The sequence below is a fragment of the Cantharellus anzutake genome, assembly GCF_015039405.1.
Source record: "Cantharellus anzutake strain C23 chromosome Unknown EI90scaffold_115, whole genome shotgun sequence".
Classification (NCBI taxonomy): Eukaryota; Fungi; Basidiomycota; class Agaricomycetes; order Cantharellales; family Hydnaceae; genus Cantharellus; species Cantharellus anzutake.
The window spans coordinates 131,045-151,957 of NW_024067065.1; the positions used below are offsets into that span (position 1 = coordinate 131,045).

At 49.7% G+C, this 20,913-nt stretch overlaps 2 protein-coding genes across 2 annotated transcripts; both read right to left on the bottom strand.

The window, feature by feature from the left end:
- Positions 1 to 5,742: 5,742 nt before the first annotated feature.
- On the bottom strand, positions 5,743 to 5,928 carry EI90DRAFT_2944233 (uncharacterized protein; the record flags this gene model as incomplete). Its single annotated transcript, XM_039055312.1, has 1 exon — positions 5,743 to 5,928. A coding segment is annotated over one exon (186 nt), but the record flags the coding sequence as incomplete, so codon positions are not given.
- Positions 5,929 to 7,710: 1,782 nt separating this feature from the next.
- On the bottom strand, positions 7,711 to 8,686 carry EI90DRAFT_3021487 (uncharacterized protein; the record flags this gene model as incomplete). The annotated part of the gene is made up of 5 exons (XM_039057662.1): positions 7,711 to 7,765; positions 7,943 to 8,056; positions 8,083 to 8,208; positions 8,262 to 8,460; positions 8,575 to 8,686. The coding sequence occupies 5 exons, from the start codon at positions 8,684 to 8,686 to the stop codon at positions 7,711 to 7,713; spliced, it is 606 nt and encodes a 201-aa protein (XP_038909231.1).
- Positions 8,687 to 20,913: the final 12,227 nt, after the last annotated feature.

Below are 20,913 nucleotides of genomic sequence, written 5' to 3' on the forward strand. Positions count from 1 at the left end.
ACAGCGGTATAAGTAGTTAAAAAATAACATGGATATCAGACAAAAGTAATAAGAAAGTGAGATACGCAACAGCGCTACATGTGGAAGGCAATCAACAGTGAAACACGAAACACATGGGAAAAGGGTATCATATCGGATAGCCGATATGGGCATGATATGCGTACCGGCGCGTCGTCATGTCTTGCTCAAACAACACTCCCCCTCAAGTCATGACGTCGTCCGTTAGTGAAGAAACAAATTTGGTGAAAACGGGTTTGGAAGCGGTTTAGTAAAAATATCAGCCAAGTTATCTTCAGAACAGATGTGAAAAATAGAAATATTTCCACGTTCGACGTGGTCACAAATAAAATGATGATGGATATCAATATGCTTACTGCGGCCATGGAACTGAGGGTCACGCAACAACACTATCGCTCCTCGATTATCGCTGTTAAGTCTGAATGGACGCGGGGCCTCAAAACCTAGTTCTGCCATAAGCATATTATGCCAAAGTATGTGCTGAACAGCATGGCTGATAGCAGCATATTTGGCCTCCAACGTAGAAAGGGCGATAGTGCCCTGCTTCTTCGACGTCCACGCAATCGGTCCACCAGACATGACAAACACGGCCCCGGTAATGGAATGGTGATCGAAGTCTTCTGCATAGTCAGCATCAGCAAAACCTTCGGCAGCAAAACCAGAGTCAGATTTCCTATACACGATCCCGTGATTGACAGTGCCTTTAAGGTAACGTAAGACACGCTTGACACCATGAACATGATCAGGTCCGTATGTCATGTTGAATTGGGCAAGATGTTGAGTGGCGAATGCGATGTCAGGACAGGTGTTAATAGCCAACCACATAAGTGATCCGACCATAGTGAGGTAAGGGTAGTTTGGACGGGGGCCAGGGAATGGGGAAAGCTTCCTCTTGGGCGACATGGGTAGGTCTTCGACGTTGCAGTCGACCATCCCAGCCCGTTCGAGGACTTCGTGGGTATAGGATGACTGGGAGATTGTCAGGGCACACCCACCTGACCCTGTGCCGCACCCTGCGCCGTACTGCCCTACTCCACCTTCCCCACTATCACCCCCTGCCCCTCCTTCCTCACTTTCCCCTTTTCTCTCTATTTCTATTCTACGGTCGATTTCCCTTCTCTCCATGTACCACTATGTACCTAACCCCACTCCCCTGATTGCCGCACGCGCCGCGCACACACTCCTGCCTACTGAGCGGCCACCTCCGGGATCTCCCGTGGAGACACCCGGGGAGGCGCAGCTGTGTGCAGAGATGACGTGGCTTCTCCCACATGACCCTGACCGCATGTATATAATAGCGCCTGGGGTGGGAACAGAAGAAGCAGCCTTCTTCTCAACTTCCCACTTCAGGTAAGTACCATAGCTTTCCCCTTTTAATGATAACTCAACTTCCCACTTCAGTGGTCGGGGATGCTCACCCCACGATGGGACCGCCGCTACGCATAGCCGACACCTGTCCCATTGAGTCCCTCGCACCGGGACCTCGCCGCTTTCGGAGCTGTCCCTGACAGAGATGGTGATGGACTTGCATGTATGATCTCGCGTTACTTTAATCCCAATGAAATGATGTAGCTCACCAAGGTCATGTGTGTCGAACTTAGACTTAAGTTCATCCTTGACTTGGTCCATGTGAGCATCATTGGTGAAAATCACGGAGTCGTCGACGTGGAATGCGATCATAGAGATTTGGTCGTCTAAGCGCCGAACGTAGACACATGAGTCCGTGAACAAACAAGTGTAGCCCAGATTGACGAGAGCAGCGTGCAAACGTCTATTCCAGACTCGGCCCGCCTGTTTCAGGCCATAGAGCGTCTTCTTCAGCCTCAAGACCTTATCCGTCCCATCCTCATACCACGGTATCTGCTTCATATAGATTTCTTCCTCCAATTCCCCATTAAGATACGCCCCTACAACATCCATCTGGTGAATCTCCAGGTCTAGCTGCACAGCAAGTGCCAGCAGGAGCCTGAACGACTCAGTCCGCATCACTGGTGAGAAAGTCTCACCATAATGCATCCCCGGAACCTGCGCAAAACCCTGCGCAACCAACCGGGCCTTAAACTTCACAATCTCCCCCTCAGCATCCTTCTTCATAGCTAGAACCCATCGACATCCAATAACTTTCCAATCCGCAGGTGCACATATGGGTTCGAAAGTGTCCAGGTTTAGTAACTGTGCGACTTCGGCATCCATCGCAGCCCGCCAGTGCTCAGCATGAGGTCCTTGAAGAGCGTCCTTGACCTCGGGTTTCTTGTCTGTGAATGCTGCAAGAGCAACAGGGTCACAGTCCCTGCAATGGGAGTACTGTACTGTTGATTGAACAGCACCACGGTTGGAGACTGTCAGGGCATGGACAGTTATCTGGCCGGCCCGGACCCCTATCCGGATAGGTTGAGTACCCGTAAGCCGATATCTGTGTATGATTTGCCGTAGTTAGAATGCAGGCTGTATTCAATGCGCTATTTCCGCTATCGCGTCATCCCTCACCCGTTATCGCCCCCTTATCCGCATGATCTATTCTCCTATTTCATGTCGCTTCTCTATCGGCTACCATGTGTTCCCAATGTAGCCGCGCTCTTATGAGTTGCGGAACTCATGTATATAAGGCCTTATCGCCAGCTGGGTTGGCCCCCCAGCTTTTACAACGACTAGTTTCCCAGGGAGATTCTTACGCACGAACTGACGCGCGGACTCTGACAGAAACAACCTTGAGGAAAGGCTCATTCAGAGGAGTGCGGCGTGTGTGGTATGGGCGGATGGGGTGGTTGGACTGATTGGAAGGAGGTTCAGAGTGTTTGGGAAGGGAAATGGGATTGTGGGTAGCATGCTCCCCCTCTTCCTGCGTCGCCTGTCCACTTTCAGCAATCTCCCCCTCAGGCGATGGCAGTGGAAGAGGGAGGGAAGGTGGACTCTCAGGGGTGGGGTTAGGGAAAATGACGTTCCGCGACTTCGCAACCTCCCCGCTGGACTTGTAATACCAGTAGGCGGTGGTCTCCTCTGAGTTGCCTAAGAACCTGAACTTGTTAGAATGGGGATCTAACTTCCCATTCTTACCAGATTGGTCTAGGACCCAAACATCGCACCCAAATATTTGAATGCCTGCAACACTTGGCTTCTTTCCAAAGAAGGACTCGTATGGAGTTCGGCCATCAAGCACGCGCGTCGGGGTACGGTTTTTCAGGAAAGTGGCATATGATACGGCATAGGGCCAGAGGGACTTGGGGAGTTGGGAATTGAACAACATGGCATGCGAGTGGTCTAGAACGGTGCGGTTCAGATGCTCAGCAATGCCATTTTGGGCGGAGGAATGGGGAGCAGTTGTCGTGTATGTAGTTCCTTGTTCAGCAAGAAAAGACTTCATCAAATCGTTGAGATACTCGGTGCCGCTATCAAACCGGATGGCTTTGATTTTACGATTGAACTGAGTCTGGATGCGAGCAGCAAATCGACGATATTGAGTAACCGATTCGGATTTCTGATGAAGGAATGCTACAACGCTAAAACGGGTGGCAACATCGGTGAATGAAATGAAGTACTGATACCCGCCTTTGCCTAGAACCTGAGCCTGACCCCAGACATCGGTGACGATTAAGTCCCCGACTGATTTATATTTAGTTCTGGACTCTTTGGGGAAAGGCCTTGAGGTCTGCTTAGCTTGGATACAGGCTTCACAGGTGAAATTCAGAGTGGAATTGGGGGTAACCTCCAAGCCAAGGGATCTACTACCGTCATAGTAGGTCTACTATGATCTAAATTGATTTTAAAATTCCCACAGCATAGTAGGATTGAATGGAAAGGATTGAATTGGTTCTGAAAGTCAAGTGGCTCGACTACTGTCATAGTAGGATTGAATGGCATAGTAGGATTTTTTTCTCACGGCTAGCAAGTGATGATGTCCACTTGCTTTTTTCTCATGGCAAGCAAGTGAAGATGTTCACTTGCTTTTTTTCTCACAGCTAGCAAGTGAAGATGTCCACTTGCTTTTTTCTCATGGCAGGCAAGTGATGATGTCCACTTGCTTTTATTCTCACAGACACTGTGTTCCCTGCTCTTGCTGCATGCAGTACATGGCACCACACATAACCACTATGTCAGGGTATGGCCCTTGACCCCACATGCACATGGACCCATGGGAACTTTCTGGGCAAGCAGCTTGCCCAGAACCTTCCCATGGGGGATGCCTGTTATGGGAAGTCTGCAAAGAGCTGAGAACTGTACAGTTCCCAGGCTTTCCTGACACCTAGGATGAGTATTTTGAGGAGCCCCCAAATGGTCCTTGTTGGAAACTACCCAAGCATTGTAACATGTTGAGAGCCTCTCAATGGCACCTGCCATTCCAACACCCTCACATTGTAGAATAGTAATAACCGCTACACTATCATGCACTCTGAGGAAGTGAAATATGAATGTACAGTTGCTACAGCTGTGGTTGACAGTGAAAGGAAAGCGCATCCATGCATTTGTGAACAGGCAGACCTGTGGGAAAGTTCTGGGTGAGTGACTCACCCAGAAACCATCACAGCCACAACCATGGGAACATTCTGGGCGAGCAGCTTGCCCAGAATCTTCCCACAGGGGGTGCCAGTTATGGAAAGTTGGCAAAGAGCTGTCACAACTCCGCCAACCTGCCCTAGTGCCACTGACTATTATCATCATCGGACCATCCACCCTTCCACCCATTGCAAGGGCACCTGGGGTTTTGGACTCACTGAGGCCCTGGTCCCAACTAACTCAACCTAAAACTGACACTGGGTCAAGCTAGCAGTACTTCCTGCAAAGCTGTGTCCCCAAGTCTACAAGCACTAAACCCAAGCTAAACTTTCCTTTTGAGATATTAGCTTCAAGCTTACCAAGGACATCGACTCTCATGTCTCGATTGCCCCAATGTCAGGGCACACCCACCTGACCCAGCTCCACCCACCCTGACCCGGTATCCTGCTCACCCCTACCCCCCACCCTTCCTTCAGTTTCCTCAACTCTTGTTCTCCTTTCTATCCCTTTGTTCTTTTATTCCTTCATTCATTCTTCTATCTTTATCTACATGGACGACCTTTCCTCATACCTATGTATTATTGACCCGCCCACGACACACGCACGACACACCCAGCCCCAGACGACCCGGACAGCCTTGTGGTGCAACTCAGCACGCGTGCGTGCAGCACACACCCCCGGGATCCCCCATGGGGACACCCAGATGACTGCAGCTGTATGCGGGGTGATGTGGCAAACCTCATGTGACCTAAGCCACATGTACATAAAGGTACCTGGGGTGGGAACCGAAGAAGTAACCTTCTTCTCACAGTTCCCACTTCAGGTAAGTAGCATAGCCCCCCTTTTTAATAACAACTCACAGTTCCCACTTCAGTCTGAGTGGCCAGGGACCATCGTCCCGGACCAGGCTCGTCAGTATGCACGCCCGCTCCACACCCCGTGATGGCCCTAGTGCTGGGCATTACCCTCGGGCCATCTCGACCCCGGATGCGTCCCTGACACCCAATGCAAACTGGGAATGTAGCAAGTAGCTTGACAGTCATCCATGTAGATTTCCACCATGCCACCGATGATACTTGAAATGTATGGCATCCATCTTGCCATGAATAAATCACTAAACATCACTGTGAGCTTGAGGACTCTAACCGGAATGATGTGAGTTACTTGCTGAAAGTGCCACTCATTTTCCATCGTCATCTCTGAATAAACCTGTGTTCCATCCAAACGATACACCTATGAGGGCACATAGGCAATACCCCCATCAAAGTCTGGATTCTGGAATAGGAAGTGCATGCATTCCACAGGATCACGCCAGTAGAGTGTTTGTGGCTCATTGGGTGCTTCTTTGAGGATATTCGTATCGGACCTCCATGAAGGTGGGCCTGGCATTGTCTTCACCTGATCGTACATTGAAGCTGCATCCTGGTGGATGCGGATGGCCTGTCACCTAATCCCACAGTTGGTAGCGATCATTTATCTGGAATGTTAGGCTCACACACCCATTTAAGCTTTCAGAAGTGATTAATCCCTCCTTGTGAAACACCCTCCATGCTCAACCAATAACAAAGTTCCCAATCCTCCTTGCTTTCATAGGGCCGACCACTCTCCTCCTGCTTAGATAGTTGGTCCCAAAGAGTCTCTATGGCACCTCCAAGAGGTTTTTTTTGTTGTTATGGAGGTATGAGATAGACTTGTGTGCGGTCGGTCTGAATTCGCTTGGCACATTCCCCAGTGATGCTACATCTTATGTGCCGTACCTGCTGTCAGCCTTACACATACTGTGCCTTCCAAGGTTGCAGTCATGCCAATTCAGGTTTATTGCCACTGCATTCCTGGATCGATTTCTCCAGATGAATTCTGTGCGTGTTCTTTGTCTGCCTATACTACAGGGCTCTGGCCCACTTTCACCTCATCCTCTGCTTTTCCCTTTTTTCTTCCTTAGTCTCATTCCTTGGGCCTGCAAGCTGTGTTTTCGTCGAAGTTTTATTACTCTTCCTTGCTTCCGGTAAGCTTTTCGGTCTTGCTGAGGGGGAGGTGTTGTGACCTTCAGTTACTCTCAGCGGGTGGGATCCCGATTGCTTATTCTAGGTTTCATTATCTTTGGTTGTTTCCTTGTTCTTTGTAACTTTGCTCTTGTTCCTCCTGTTCCTCGTTGTCCTTGTTTTTCGTGTTACCCTCCTCCGTCCCTGGTCTCCTGCCTGTTAATTACTGGCTTCCTGTCTTCAATTTCAAGAGGTTCTGGCATTGGCCAGGACTGTTGCCATGCTATTCTGTTGCGTCTCATCCAGTGTGCACACAAGCCGTTGGGAGTGAGTTTGGGGTGGGTTTAAGCTGCTGTTAAGACAAGATCAAAAGCGTTGATGATTGCTGATATCAACCATTTGTTTATTCTTCATATTGTCTCTTGATCCGCCCACTCCAGTCCTATTTAGTTAGTTGTACTTATAACTCATGTAGGTTACACTGGATGCACCTCAGTTTACAGATGATTTGAAATTCCAACCATATCAGGGATCCAGGTGGTGATAGGTGCAGGAGAAAGTTCGAAATAGCAGCAGGCCCTGTGATGGCCAAGACTGATTTGTGCATGACAGGCAGGCAAGCAGCAGCAAAGTTAGTGTGGCACAAACATCAGAGGCCTCATTGAGCAATGTCAAGCGACCAAGGAAAGTACAGAAAACGGCAAGATTACCGGAAGAATGCGAAAAAAGAAACAGATGCCAAGGACCAGTTATGGATGTAAATTGAACTGGGAACAAAAACGATACAAGTGGAAGGCAGATTGATGTGCAGTGAAGAACGTCGAAGCATCCAACAGAATGCAAGCAAGACAGAGAGTATGTACCAAAAGATGATAAAAACTTATATAGAGAAAACAACTCAAGAGAATACCATGTTAGGTTACGTGAGTCCTCCTTTTCCCTACATGTACATGTCAGGTTCAGTCTCAGTGACAACCCTGGGGGAGGGTGTCTGGAAGTTGTTGGAGCTCCAGCTGACTCCCCATAATAGGTACTCCCCCGTGGGAAGGTTCTGGGCAAGCTGCTTGCCCAGAAAGTTCCCACAGTTGTGGCTATGATGATTTCTGGGTAAGCTGCTCACTTGGAAACTTCCCACCAGTATACGAGGAGGAAGTTAGGTATCACAATACACCTGAGAGCGCACACATGGACCCATGTGACATCTTTAATGATATGTTGTCTAAGCTATTATTGTCAGACGCTTATAATACCCAGCGTCGTTGAGTGGCAATGTCCTTGCATGAAAAAAAAGCACCAAAGCGCATACATGCAGGAGAGCTAGGTATCTCACCACCTGACACGAGGGCACATTACTATTTTGATGAGCAACATTGGTAAAAGAAGACAGCAGAGTGGAACTGTTACGCCATTTCTTATTGCCCTCCCATCTCCCCAACAGCCACGATTCGTACCCACATATGGTTTCTACCTTGGGATCACCAATGTAGTTGGCCAGACCCTTACTGAGTGCCTCGGAGCCTAGGACCATCCAGGCCATTTCAGGAACCATATCAGGAAATTTGCACCTGTCATTTGTTGGACAAGTGTGCACCAAACTAGAGTCCATGTTGAGGAGGCATTTCCAACAATACCCTCAATGTCCTTACCGTCCCCCTTGGTGCAAAACAGGCCACGCTTCCACTTCCACTGGTGATATCCCTCCTGATATTTGCCATCCCTGTTGTGTGGTGGTGCCAAGACAGCATGATGTGAGGTGTGAGCAGTGCGTACCATGCAACCAACACAGTAAGCACCTGCCCTTGAGTTCCCAGAGACATTTTTCCACTTGAATGGGGATGGCAGAAGAAGCGTTGGATTTGGACAGCTGGAGCGAAGCGTTGATCTCCAAGGCCGAAGGCCCACTCTTTGAAGTGCCAGCCGATCAATCGGTGGAAGAAGGCGTCCAAGATCCATGTGGTTGCATTGATGTCTGCGAACCTCCATCTATCACCATGGGCTCATCGCCATCATCCGCTGCCGCCCTCAATTCTAGATGGGCCACGTCAGAGGGAACGCAGAGGGAGAGAGGAAGGGAGAGACTCACTGAAAGGTTTACCCCAGCAGAGATCGAAATCATAGTCATCCAGCTTGCCTTTCATGTCCTTGTAACATGCCACACACAGCACCGTCCCTGGCTCTGACTCCCGAAGGCCCATACAGTTTTCACCCTTGCTATCCAGATGCAGCGAAGGCATGACCTGATGGCACATCATGTACTGTTGAACGGCCTTCGTCATGGCCACACGACCCTTGAAACACTCCTGTGTGGCAGAAAAGCGCTTCAGAGGAGCTGGAAGCAACACAAGGCTTGTTCCAACTTGCAGACCTCAAGCCACCCTCTGTCAGGGATGCGTCCGGGGTTGAGGCGGCCCGAGGGTAATGCCCAGCACTGAGGCCGTCACGGGGTGTGGAGCAGGTGTGCGTACTGGCGAGCCTGGTCCAGGACAATGGTCCCTGGCCACTCAGACTGAAGTAGGAACTGTGAGTTGTTATTAAAAAAAGGGGGGCTATGCTACTTACCTGAAGTGGGAACTGTGAGAAGAAGGTTACTTCTTCGGTTCCCACCCCAGGTACCTTTATGTACATGCGGCTTGGGTCAGCCACATCACCCCGCATACAGGCGCAGTCATCCAGGTGTCCCCGTGGGGGATCCCGAGGGCATGTGCTGCATGTGTGCATGCTGGGTTGCACTGTGAGGCTGTCCAGGTCATCCGGGGCTGGGTGTGTTGCACATGCATTGCGGGCAGGTCAATAATGAGGAAAGGTCGTCCATGTAGATAAAGATAGAAGAAACAAAAGAATAAAAGAACAAAGGGATAGAAAGAAGAGCAAGAGTTGAGGAAAGGTGATGAAGGGTGGGGGGTGGAGGTGAGCGGGATACTGGGTCAGGGCAGGTGGAGCCGGGTCAGGCAGGTGTGCCCTGACACCCTCCACGAACTCTGGTAGAAGTCGTTCACAGAGAAAGGTTGCCCAACAAAGATCGGAAAGGCTACAGCATGGTAATCGAAGCCATAGTAGCCTGCCTTGTTGAGGCACAGGATTCGTCGCTTCCCTTGACGCCAATCATCGAAACGGCAACGACGGTCATTGGATGGGACGTCAGCAGTGATGTACAAGCAGTGCAAGTGCATGGTCCATTCCATGCATTCCTCTTTGCTCATGAAGAACACCAACCCCCGTTCATCACCCTTCAGACCCTCCTCCACCTGGCGGATGACCTCAACTGTCCATGCACGCCATTCCATGTTCCAGGCCGTCTTGACATCTGGAAGATCCATCTTGCAAGGCTTTTGACCCATCCCCAGTACCACGAACTGGTAGAACATCTGTGGCCATTGGGTCCTCATGCGGATCACCACCGCAGACTGGTCTGGACGATACAGGAAGTCAGCAGCCTTCCAAAATGTTAGAATGAGGCAGAAACGGACGACTCCGGAGTGGAATCGGAGACTTAGCGTGGAGGGACCTTGGCCTCAGCAACTCAAGCGGAGCGCTGTGCCATTGCTGTTTGTCCATTTGGTCCTTAATTTCACAGTAGGTGAGCAGGAAGTCTCTAGGGGGCATTTCAGGTCGATTTCGGACTGAAACCAAGACGAGTATGTACAAGTGCCGATATATATAATGGAAGGGGCAAAAGCACAAAGAGAACAAAGGGTGACCGAATCGGAATGAAGACGTCCGAACGGGAACAAAGGGTAGAGGGAGCGGAGCGGTACCGAAGGTCATAGGGCAAGACCTGTGATACGTCCGAAAGGAGGTAGGGAGGGCGAGGCCCAGAGGGGCAGGAGGATGAGGGGAAGTGGGGATGATGACTAACTGGCTAGAATAGAAAGAAGCAGTAGTCCAAATAGGGATGAAGGGAAAACGTGAGGAATACATTACAGGCGGCGAGGGTGCCAAAGGCAATCCGCGAAGCTCGGGGTTGCGGAGCTTACGGAGGTTGCGGAGGCGGGGTTGGAAGTCCGAGGAATATTGGCAATGGTGTTTACGTAGTATGAGGTCACCAATGCAATGGACTAAGGCCGAGGTGGAGTCAAAGTCCGAGGTAGGGACTATGACGGAGGCTCGGAGTAAGGTACGAACGGTGTCCGAGTGCGAAGTACGGAACAGCGGTGGAAGGTCGTAACTTGGTGGAAGGGTGGTGGAGGAGTAATGGAGGGAGGAGAGAGGGGACAGGTAAGGGGAGAAGGAGTGGTGGAAAGGAGAGTAGTCAGGTCCGAAGGTGAGTATCGGAGCGGACGGGGGAAGCGTAGGAGGATAACGGGAGGGTGGAGGTGTTGTGAAGGGGGAGCGGAGTAGTAGGAGGGTAACGGGAGGTAAGGAGGAGGTGTGTTGCCAGGACCGAAGGTGAGTATCGGAACGGCAGCGGTAGGTTATGACTCCGGAGGTGAAGAGGGTGGAGGTCCGGAAGTCGGGTCGGGGTCGGGTATGCACGGATATGACACAAAACTTCCAAGTGAAACCCTGTGACATTGTGCCCAACGTAAAAAGGATGGGGGCATTCTGCAGCTGCATGAGCTTCTGGATGGCATCAAGGTAGGCTGGACGGAACAGTTGATCTTCTACGATCCCATGTGCCTCATTGAACATGATGCATCCCAGCCTTCCATTGTTCACCACTCCTGTAAGCCAATTGATGAATATGTTGTTGCTGAAGGACTCAATGGCCACAGTGACCACTTGCTCCCCAGGAGATGGAGTTTCCATCATCCATTTGCAATTGGATATGTTGGATTTGCTCAAGCACCTGTGCATTTCCGGATGGAGGATCTGGTAGGGCAACACCAAGATCAATTGCTTGGTGATCCCCCAAGACATGGCAGCAAGCATGAATGGTAACGTCTTACCAGCACCACAGCCAGCAATGTATAGGCAATGACACTGCCTCTTCATGATCTCACAGTAGACCCGGTACTGTGCAGGGGACCGAAAGGTTGCTTTTTGATCCCTGAGTAGGGTTCAAAGCTTGTTGGTGGGTCGCCTTTGGATTGTATAGCCTTGATAACTTATCACCATCTACCTCTTGGGGGACAATGATGGGGAGTAGGGGGGTCAAGGACTCTGAGGGAACTTCTTGGCTTAGGTCTCCATAGAAAGAGAGGACACTTACCTTCATCAGTGGCTGCATGGGAAGGAAGCTGTTCTTCAGGAGGTTGTTGTTGTTGCTGTTGTTGCTGTTGCTGTTGTTGTTGTTGCTGCTGCTGCTGCTGCTGCTGCTTCCCTGTCTCTGAATCCCCTGGTTGGACATGATTGTGTTGGGGTCATTGTTGTTGGTTGACCACTGTGGCGCTGCCCACTCCAGGGTTCTGTTGGCTGCATTTGATGTACCGGAGCCCATTGTCCTCTTCTTGTTTCGGTGGATTTTTCAATCCAGGTGAGGCATGGATATTATCCTGATGTGACAAGGTTCCCATGAATCATGTGTAGTCAGAAGACATTAGTGAACATACCATTGCTTCACCCAAGGGCGGTTCCTCCCACTCGAACTCATCATCCACTATGGCTGCAGGAGTAGATGCATTGGGAACAGGTGGAGGGGTGGTTTCTACTCTGTTCAGGGAGTGAAGCGATGAGGAGAGGTTGTTGTCACAGCAGGAGTGGTGGTTTGCCTTTGCTACTCATCATAACCCCTAGCCAAGCCATGAGACGTTCCTCCATACCAAGGAGCTGAGGCATCACATCTTGCTCGATCACCTCCTTTAGTAGATTCTGTACCATGCTCAAGATATCCAGTTGTTCCACTGCTGCCGCTGCTGACTGTCGTCATCCAGCATGACTGAGATCTGGCTCACTCTCCTTCTCGGCCCCCAATAGCTGGCTCATGGTCGTTTCATGGTCCAAGACTGTTTTCAGATCAACCACACAACCACATACAGGGAGCCCAAGCACCTTGTCATGCCACAGGCGACTGGTTGCACGGAAGAGTGTGATGACACAATCATTGATGCCACTGACCTCATCCTTCTGAAGACCATAGATTTTTTCCGATGTTATTGTGAGCCACCCTGCCTGGGCATCCATCCCTGTTGTCATCTCGTCCTCCTCCAGATCGATGATGCCAACCTCCAAACGTCAGCCAATTGCAGCAGCCATATGCCTGTACGTGGACACGTCCAGACCTGCTCTGAGGTAACATGTCATTTGCTCATGGAGGCTCGTGCTCAGATCAGAAGTGCTGACCATACCTCCCATCAACGAGTAGAAGAGTGTCAGGGGACATAGCGTAAGCGGTTCTCTGTTACCCTATCGATATCATGTAAGACTATATCACCGCATGTAGCTGCATCGGCCCTCATATATCATAAATCCCTCACCTTCTCCTGATCCGACTCTGCCCCCTGATCTGAGTGTTCCTTCATCTCTATTCACTTCATTTTCTATCGGATCATTGTTTAGTTCCTTTAATCCTATCTCTTCCGATTGATTGATGTCACTCGTGTATATAGCTCTATGTGCCGCTGAGGATTGGAACCTCAGCTTTGTCTACAACTAGGTTTTCGGGCAATATTCGACTCGGACTGATGAGCGATCCCTGACAAAGAGATAATAGTGCATGTGGTTTTGTTCCTCCTCCCTGTCAGGATACCAAGCTGCTCGGAGCTAAGGTCAAGGGATCCAGTGGAAGTGGAGGTAAGACTAGGAAGGTCTGGGTCGGTCTCAATAGGAGAACCGCGAGGTGTGCTAGGCGACACAGGCTCCAGCTGAGCAGCGAGGGGAAATGAGTTGTATTCCTAATAACTTTAATACCAATAAAATGGCTGAGCTCACAAGTATAAGATACGTACATGTGGAAGGCAAATAAGGGTGCACACGACCCATGGGAACATTCTGAGCAAGCGACTTGCCCAGAACTGTCATAGCCACAGCTGTGGGAACATTCTGGGTGAGCAACTCACCCAGAACCATCATAGCCACAGCTGTGGGAACATTCTGGGCGAGCAACTCACCCAGAACCGTCATAGCCACAGCTGTGAGAACTTTTAACACTCTTGGATGACAGCTGAGTCATAACTAATGACAGAGAGTTTGTTAGTGTAGGTGCTGAACTTGTCAAGGATATGCTCATAGTAGGTGCTAAGTCGGTGTGGGTAAGTGTAGAGAAGTGCATGCTTATATTTGATGAGTTAGAAGTGCAAACCAAGTCCATCCCCTAACATCTGAGAGTTACGATCGAAGTGCTCTGATTGGTCGCCTCGCCTTTCTCGCTCTCTCATTGACTCCCCTCGTTTTTTCCCACCCTTTTGGTGTCAGGGCACACCCGCCTGACCCGGCTCCACCCGGCCCAACCTGACCCGGTACCCCACTGGTCCACCCTTCCTTACCTCCCCCCCCTTTCCCTTCTTTCCCTCTCATCCCTCCCTCCTCAGCTTCTCCTTATCCTACTTCTTCTTTACTCTCTCTTTATTCTACATGGACGACTTTCTCTGTATCAATGTACCATTGACCCATCTGCAGCACGCCCACCATGTACCCGGCCCAGGCACCTTGGGCAACTTCCTGCTGTGCCCAGCACGCGCACCTGCACCGGATGCCCTTGGGATCTCCCACGGAGATACCCAGGTGGTTATGGCTGTGTGCGAGGGTGACGTGGCACCCGTCATGTGATCCAAGCCGCATGTATATAAACGAACCTGAAGTGGGAACCGAAGAAGTAGCCTTCTTCTCAACTTTCCACTTCAGTCTAAGTGGCCAGGGACCACTGTCCCGCATCGGGCCTGTCAGTACGCACGCCCGATCCGCCCCCCGCCAGGCTCTCAGTCCCGGACGCTACGCCTGGGCCCCCTCGACCCCGGACGAGTCCCTGACATTTGGCCATCCTCATTTGCTGGCTTTAGCATGGACTTTGACAGCTTGACGTCGTTCTGATGTCTGCAGGGATGCAAACCTGACTGGGCCATTCCCAATCCATGGCCATCTGTGCTCTCAATGGAGAGCCGTTCACAATGTTCATGATAGGTGTGCTCTCCTTTGTCACTATGGACATCCACACAGGTTCCGAGGCTCAGTCTCATTCCGATCACTCAGCGTGTTGGATTTTCACCCCAGTTACGCCCCAGCATTCATGTTGCTCAGAGACTGAGCTACCCTGATTCCATGATCACCTACCGTGCCCCATCTCTCTTCATGTTTTCGCTTCCGAGACAAGTGGTTAACATGGTACAGGTACAGATGCAGGAGATGCAATGACTCCATGTGATCATCCATGTGTCAGGGCACACCCGCCTGACCCAGGTCCACCCGGACCCACCCGGCCACACCACACCCGCTCCCTGCTGTCTATCCCCCTCCCCCTCCTTCCTCCCTCTCCTCCCCTTTCTTTTCCTTCTTCTTTCCCCTTTCTTTATTTCATTCTTCTCATCTTCCTCTTCCTGTTTATTTCTTTCTATCTACACGGACCACCTTCCTTTGTATCGATGTACTATTGACCCGTCCGGCCCACACACCCCGGATGGCTTCCCGCTGTGCCCAGCACGCACGCATGCAGCGGACGCTCTCGGGATCCCCCATGGGGACACCCGGATGCCTGCGGCTGCCTCCGAGGATGACATGGCACCCGTCATGTGACTCAAGCCGCATGTACATAAATGTACCTGAAGTGGGAACCGAAGAAGTAACCTTCTTCTCAGATTCTCCACTTCAGGTAAGTAGTATAGTTTTCCCCTTTAATAATAATAACACATTCTCCACTTCAGTCTGAGTGGCCAGGGACCACTGTCCCAGATTGGGCCCGCCAGTTCGCATGCCTGCTCCACACCCCACGACAGCCTCAGTGCCGGACATTACCCCCGGGCCCTCTCGACCCCGGACACGTCCCTGACACCATGTAAGTTAACTCAAAATTCATCTCTGTCAGAGTACACCCACTTCCATGAACTTCCAGCCTACTTACCATCATGATCTGATTCCATGATCTATGATCACCCAGATTCCATGATCCATGATCCCTGTACAGCCTTATGATCTGATCCCACTCAAGATCCATGTTCCATGATCCATGATCCAACACAGCCAGACAAACCTGGATCATTGATTGTTGGTATGTACAGTGCCTCGTAGATTAGCTGTGTGTGTGGGCTACAGTATATTACACCCTGAGTAGCGAGCAGGAAGACCAGCTTTCTTCTCTCATTTCCCCTCGCTGCTCAGGTATGTTGTACATAGTAACATAGTGGCTGGAATACAACTCATTTCCCCTCGCTGCTCAGCTGGAGCCTGTGTCACCTAGCACACCTCACAGTTCTCCTATTGAGACCGACTGTCAGGGCAATAGCCCCGAACCCCGAGTCACATGTAAATTAGATACATATAGTCACATGGGCAAGTGGGAACCTCCGGGTAACCGCTTACACACCACCATAAAATACACTATCTTGTATCACTTACGGCCTTGTGTGCTGAGCCACCCTAAGACCTCACACCGACCCAGACCTTCCTAGTCTTACCTCCACTTCCACTGGTGTCAGGGCAATAGCCCCAAACCCCGAGTCATATGTAAATTAGATACATATAGTCACGTGGGTAAGCAGGAACCTCCAGGTAACTGCTTACACACCACCGTAAAATACACACTCTTGTATCACTTACAGCTTTGTGTGCTGAGCTACCCAAAGACCTCACACTTAGATCATGAGGGAAAATCTGAAATAAATCACAGAAGCCCATATGAAAGATATAAACACCCGTGCATATCATAAATCCCGAACAATTAAATGGAAACAGCGCCCGCATATGAACGACTATGGGAATGATGCATGTGATTACCGAATGTGCATGCGAACTTTTGCTAACTCAACAAATACCAGGAAATAGAACACAACTTTAGTACCATTGGAAAGGTGGGAATAAATGAAAATTTATGATACCAAGAACGTGAGAAAACATCCAGAAATGAATGAGATACAAGGACATGAAGTTAGAAACCTGAAAACGTGCGGGAAGACAGCTTCAAGAGGTCCAGAGCCCTAAATAAAATACATAAAAATATGATATCTTCAAGGACGACCTACTATAACAATGAACAATACATATGGAGGATTAGGATGTGATAATACAAAGGGGAATCAGGGAATATGAACGAAATTCACGAAAACCACTAACTACGACTGTCATATCCATACAATCCCGACCTCCGCTCCGGGCTCCCAGAACTCCAAACTCCGACTTCTGGAGCCCTACTTCCCTTCCATCACCTTCTCCTTGCCGACTCCCAAGAGGTTATCCCACCTCCAGCTCGGACACCACCTTTGGTCCGACTCTGGAACATTCCGGGTCCGACCCCAACCTCGACACCTTCCAGACGAGTACACAAAACCTAAGCTCCCGACTCCGGACCTCTGCTCCGGAATCCCATTCGCATCTCCGTCTCCGGAACCTCCGGTCTTAGCTCCAACCTCAGACTTTGACCCCACCTCCACTTATACCCATTGCATTGGTTAGCTCATTCCATCTAATTATGTTTGCCAATATTCTGGAGTTTAACTTCCGAGTTCGGACTTTCCAGACTTATGTCGGACCTTGCAACTATTGCATTGTCCTATTCAATTCCGCTATTCTCCCTCATTCCTATTTGGGCTGCTGCTTCCTTTCTATTCAGTCAGCTAGCCATTCCCCACTCCCAACCTCCTTCCTTCCTCCTTGGGCCTTGGCCCTTCATTCCTCCTTTGAGAAACACCATTGAGTCAAACCCTTGACCCTCGGTGTTGTTCCTCTTTCCATCTCCCTTTGTCTCCTTTCGTCCTACCCTTGCTCCTTTTGATTCCGGACCCCTCCTTATATACAATGTACATAGTAACTTGTAACCTCAGTCCGAAATCGACCTGAATTCCCCCCAAGAGACTTTCCCTCTGCTAGATCTGAAATTAGGGACCCCCAGGACAACCAGCAATGGCACAGCGCTCCGCCTGAGTCGCTGAGGCCGAGGTCCTTCCATGCTAAGTCTCCGATTCCACTCCGGAGTCGTCCGAATCTGCACGTTCTAACAACGATGGACCATGGCGGGAATTTTAGGGAACAATATTCTAATGAAGTGGAGAGCTATAACACATTCGTTTGAGTAATTCTTGACTACTAGCAACTTTTCTTTCGGTTTTAAACCTGAATAATTCACTCATTTACCATTTCAGTCTCATTTTAACTAAATGTCACTAAATAAAAATGGAATAAATCAGCTGAAGGTCTCAGCACAGCTGTACGCATAGTAATGCGAAGTTTGAATTCAGAATCACCGAGTCATAGCACTTTTAATGGTATATATATGGAATTTGAAATAGGTAACTGCGACAAATGCAGCGCAGCCAAGTTCTAATTAACTGTCATATCCGTGCATACCCGACCCCGACCCGACTTCCGGACCTCCACCCTCTTCACCTCCGGAGTCATAACCTACCGCTGCCGTTCTGATGCTCACCTTCGGTCCTGGCAACACACCTCCTCCTTACCTCTCACCACCCTCCTACTACTCCGCTCCCCCTTCACAACACCTCCACCCTCCCGTTATCCTCCTACACTTCCCCCATCCGCTCCGATACTCACCTTCGGACCTGACTACTCTCCTTTCCGCCACTCCCTCTTCCTTACCTTTCCCCTCTCTTCTCCCTCCGTTACTCCTCCGCCACCCTTCCACCAAGTTACGACCTTCCACCGCTGTTCCGTACTTCGCACTCGGACACCGCTCGTACCTTACTCCGAGCCTCCGTCATAGTCCCTACCTCGGACTTTGACTCCACCTCGGCCTTAGTCCATTGCATTGGTGACCTCATACTACGTAAACACCATTGCCAATATTCCTCGGACTTCCAACCCCGCCTCCGTAACCTCCGTAAGCTCCACAACCCCCGAGCTTCGCGGACCGCCTTCGGCACTCTCGCCGCTTGTAATGTATTTCTCGCGTTTTCCCCTCATCCCTATTTGGACTACTGCTTCTTCCTATTCTAGCCAGTTAGTCATCATCCCCACTTCCCCTCATCCTCCTGCCCCTCTGGGCCTCGCCCTCCCTACCTCCTTTCAGACGTATCACAGGTCTTGCCCTATGACCTTCGGTACTGCTCCGCTCCCTCTACCCTTTGTTCCCGTTTGGACGTCTCCGTTCCGATTCGGTCACCCTTTGTTCTCCTTGTGCTTTTGCCCCTTCCATTATATATATCGGCGCTTGTACATACTCATCTTGGTTTCAGTCCGAAATCAACCTGAAATGCCCCCTAGAGACTTCCTGCTCACCTACTGTGAAATTAAGGACCAAATGGACAAACAGCAATGGCACAGCGCTCCGCTTGAGTCGCTGAGGCCAAGGTCCCTCCACGCTAAGTCTCCGATTCCACTCCGGAGTCATCCGTTTCCGCCCTGTTCTAACATTAACCATTAAAATAGCTTAGGCGAGGGAGGACAATAAGGATTCTAGGCGCAGTCTGACTGCAGTAGAACCGCAGTTCAGCGCAGCAAAAGTGCAGTAGAACTATAGCGTGAAAATTTCATTTTTTATTCAGTTTGAGAAAAATACACTGTAAATAAATCCTGTAAATAGAAGGTAGAGCATGAAAAAGGAAGGCAACCCAAGGAGTATAAAAGGGAGACCCTTTCTGTGACTTTTCGCCCCCCTTAGAGAAGTAAGAAAATAGAGTATTATTTTTCTCAAGCATTTCTGGTTGTCACTCCAGTGCGAAAAAGTGATATACAGTTAAGATTGCCACTGTAGTAAAAGGCAGCAATTAAGGAGAGAAATATTAAGTAGATATTTCAACAGGAGAGCTGGTTAACACTCCAGATTTCAAAAGTGTAAACACAAAACAGTTATCTTGCTACTGTTAAAACAAGCAATAAAATAAGACAAAAATAAAACAAACTCAAGGGATACTCCAGACACAATCCAAATCCATTAACTGAATAGAATCTTTGAAACTTCACCAAGTAGAAGATTTAATTCAAGTTAAATTCCAAATTAAACAACGCTACACAGAATTACACCTAGACAAATTAAGAAATTTCAATAAAGAAACAGCTCCACAGGGCTCGGTTTATCTGTAAGTCAATTCCCAGGAACTTTAAAACTAACCCATAAAAATAGAATTAGCCAAAACACTCGGATTGGTACTATATTTACAATAAATAATACTAGTACACTTCCCCATCCTAACTAAAGAACCAGGGAACAGCTTGGTGGTGGTCTCGTTTGAACCTCCCAACTGACCTTCCTTTGTTCTCTCCTTCAATATGCACACACTAGGTTGCACCCTAGAGCCGTCCGGGGCATCCGGGGCTAGGCATGTCGTGTGCACATCACAGGTGGGTCAATAATACATAGATATAAGGGAAAGGTTGTCCATGTGAAATAGAAATAGAAATAGAAATAGAAATAGAAGTGGAAGAGGGATAGAGGGGGGAGAGAACATGAAGGAAGGGTGCAGGGTGAGAGAAGAGGTACTGGGTGAGGTGGGCCCGGGTGGAGGCAGGTCGGGCAGGTGTGCCCTGACAGTAGTCACTCCATCATGCTCTGCCTCCCTGAGTCCATGAGAGCCATTCACCCAGTCTTCCATGTGTCTCAAATTGAACCAGCCACTCCTAACATCATCCTGAACTGCAACCAACCTCTGCCTCTGCCAATTGTGATTGATGGACAACCTGAGTTCGAGATTGGGGAAATTCTCGACTCTAAGATCAATCGCCATAGATGGGGTTGTAACCTCGTCTACACCATGCATTGGTTAGGTTATGAGGGGACTGATGAGGAATACTCTTCGCTCTTAGCTTTGGAACTTGATCATGCTCCTGATCTTGTTGTGGCCCTTCACGCCCACCATCCACACAAGCCTGGGCCTGAGTACTAGGTTCGATAAAATCTTCTTCTTCTTCTCCACCACCTCTGCCTCCTCCAGCATTAACATTCCTCCTGTCCACAGTACCTCCCTTAGCCTCTCTTGTGGGTCTTATGGCCTTCAGGGTTCAGGCCTAAGAAGGGGACACTGTCATATCCATACCAACTCTGCCCAACCACCTACTCCGCCACCATTCTGGTTCACTTCCAGTTCATCCTCCCCCTCACCTCTGCCATTCCCTCTGGTATACCTCTGGTCCACCTCCACCTCCGATCTCTGGTACCTTCTCTGGTACCCCTTATCCTCATCATAGAAGACTATTAATATTTCTATCTACCCAACATTACTATGGACCTCCTAGGACCTCCACCAACCCTGCAAAGGTTTTCCCATTACCCAATAGCTGTCACTAATTCCACCCTTCACTTACCCACTCCACAATGCTTGATAAGGCAATTCTCTCACGAGCTTGCCAACCTGGCAAGTGGGTAAGTCCTCCTTGGGTTTTCCCTTTTGTCCTGTATTATGTATATAGGTCATGTACCATAGTTGATGGCACTTCAGTGCAAAATTGA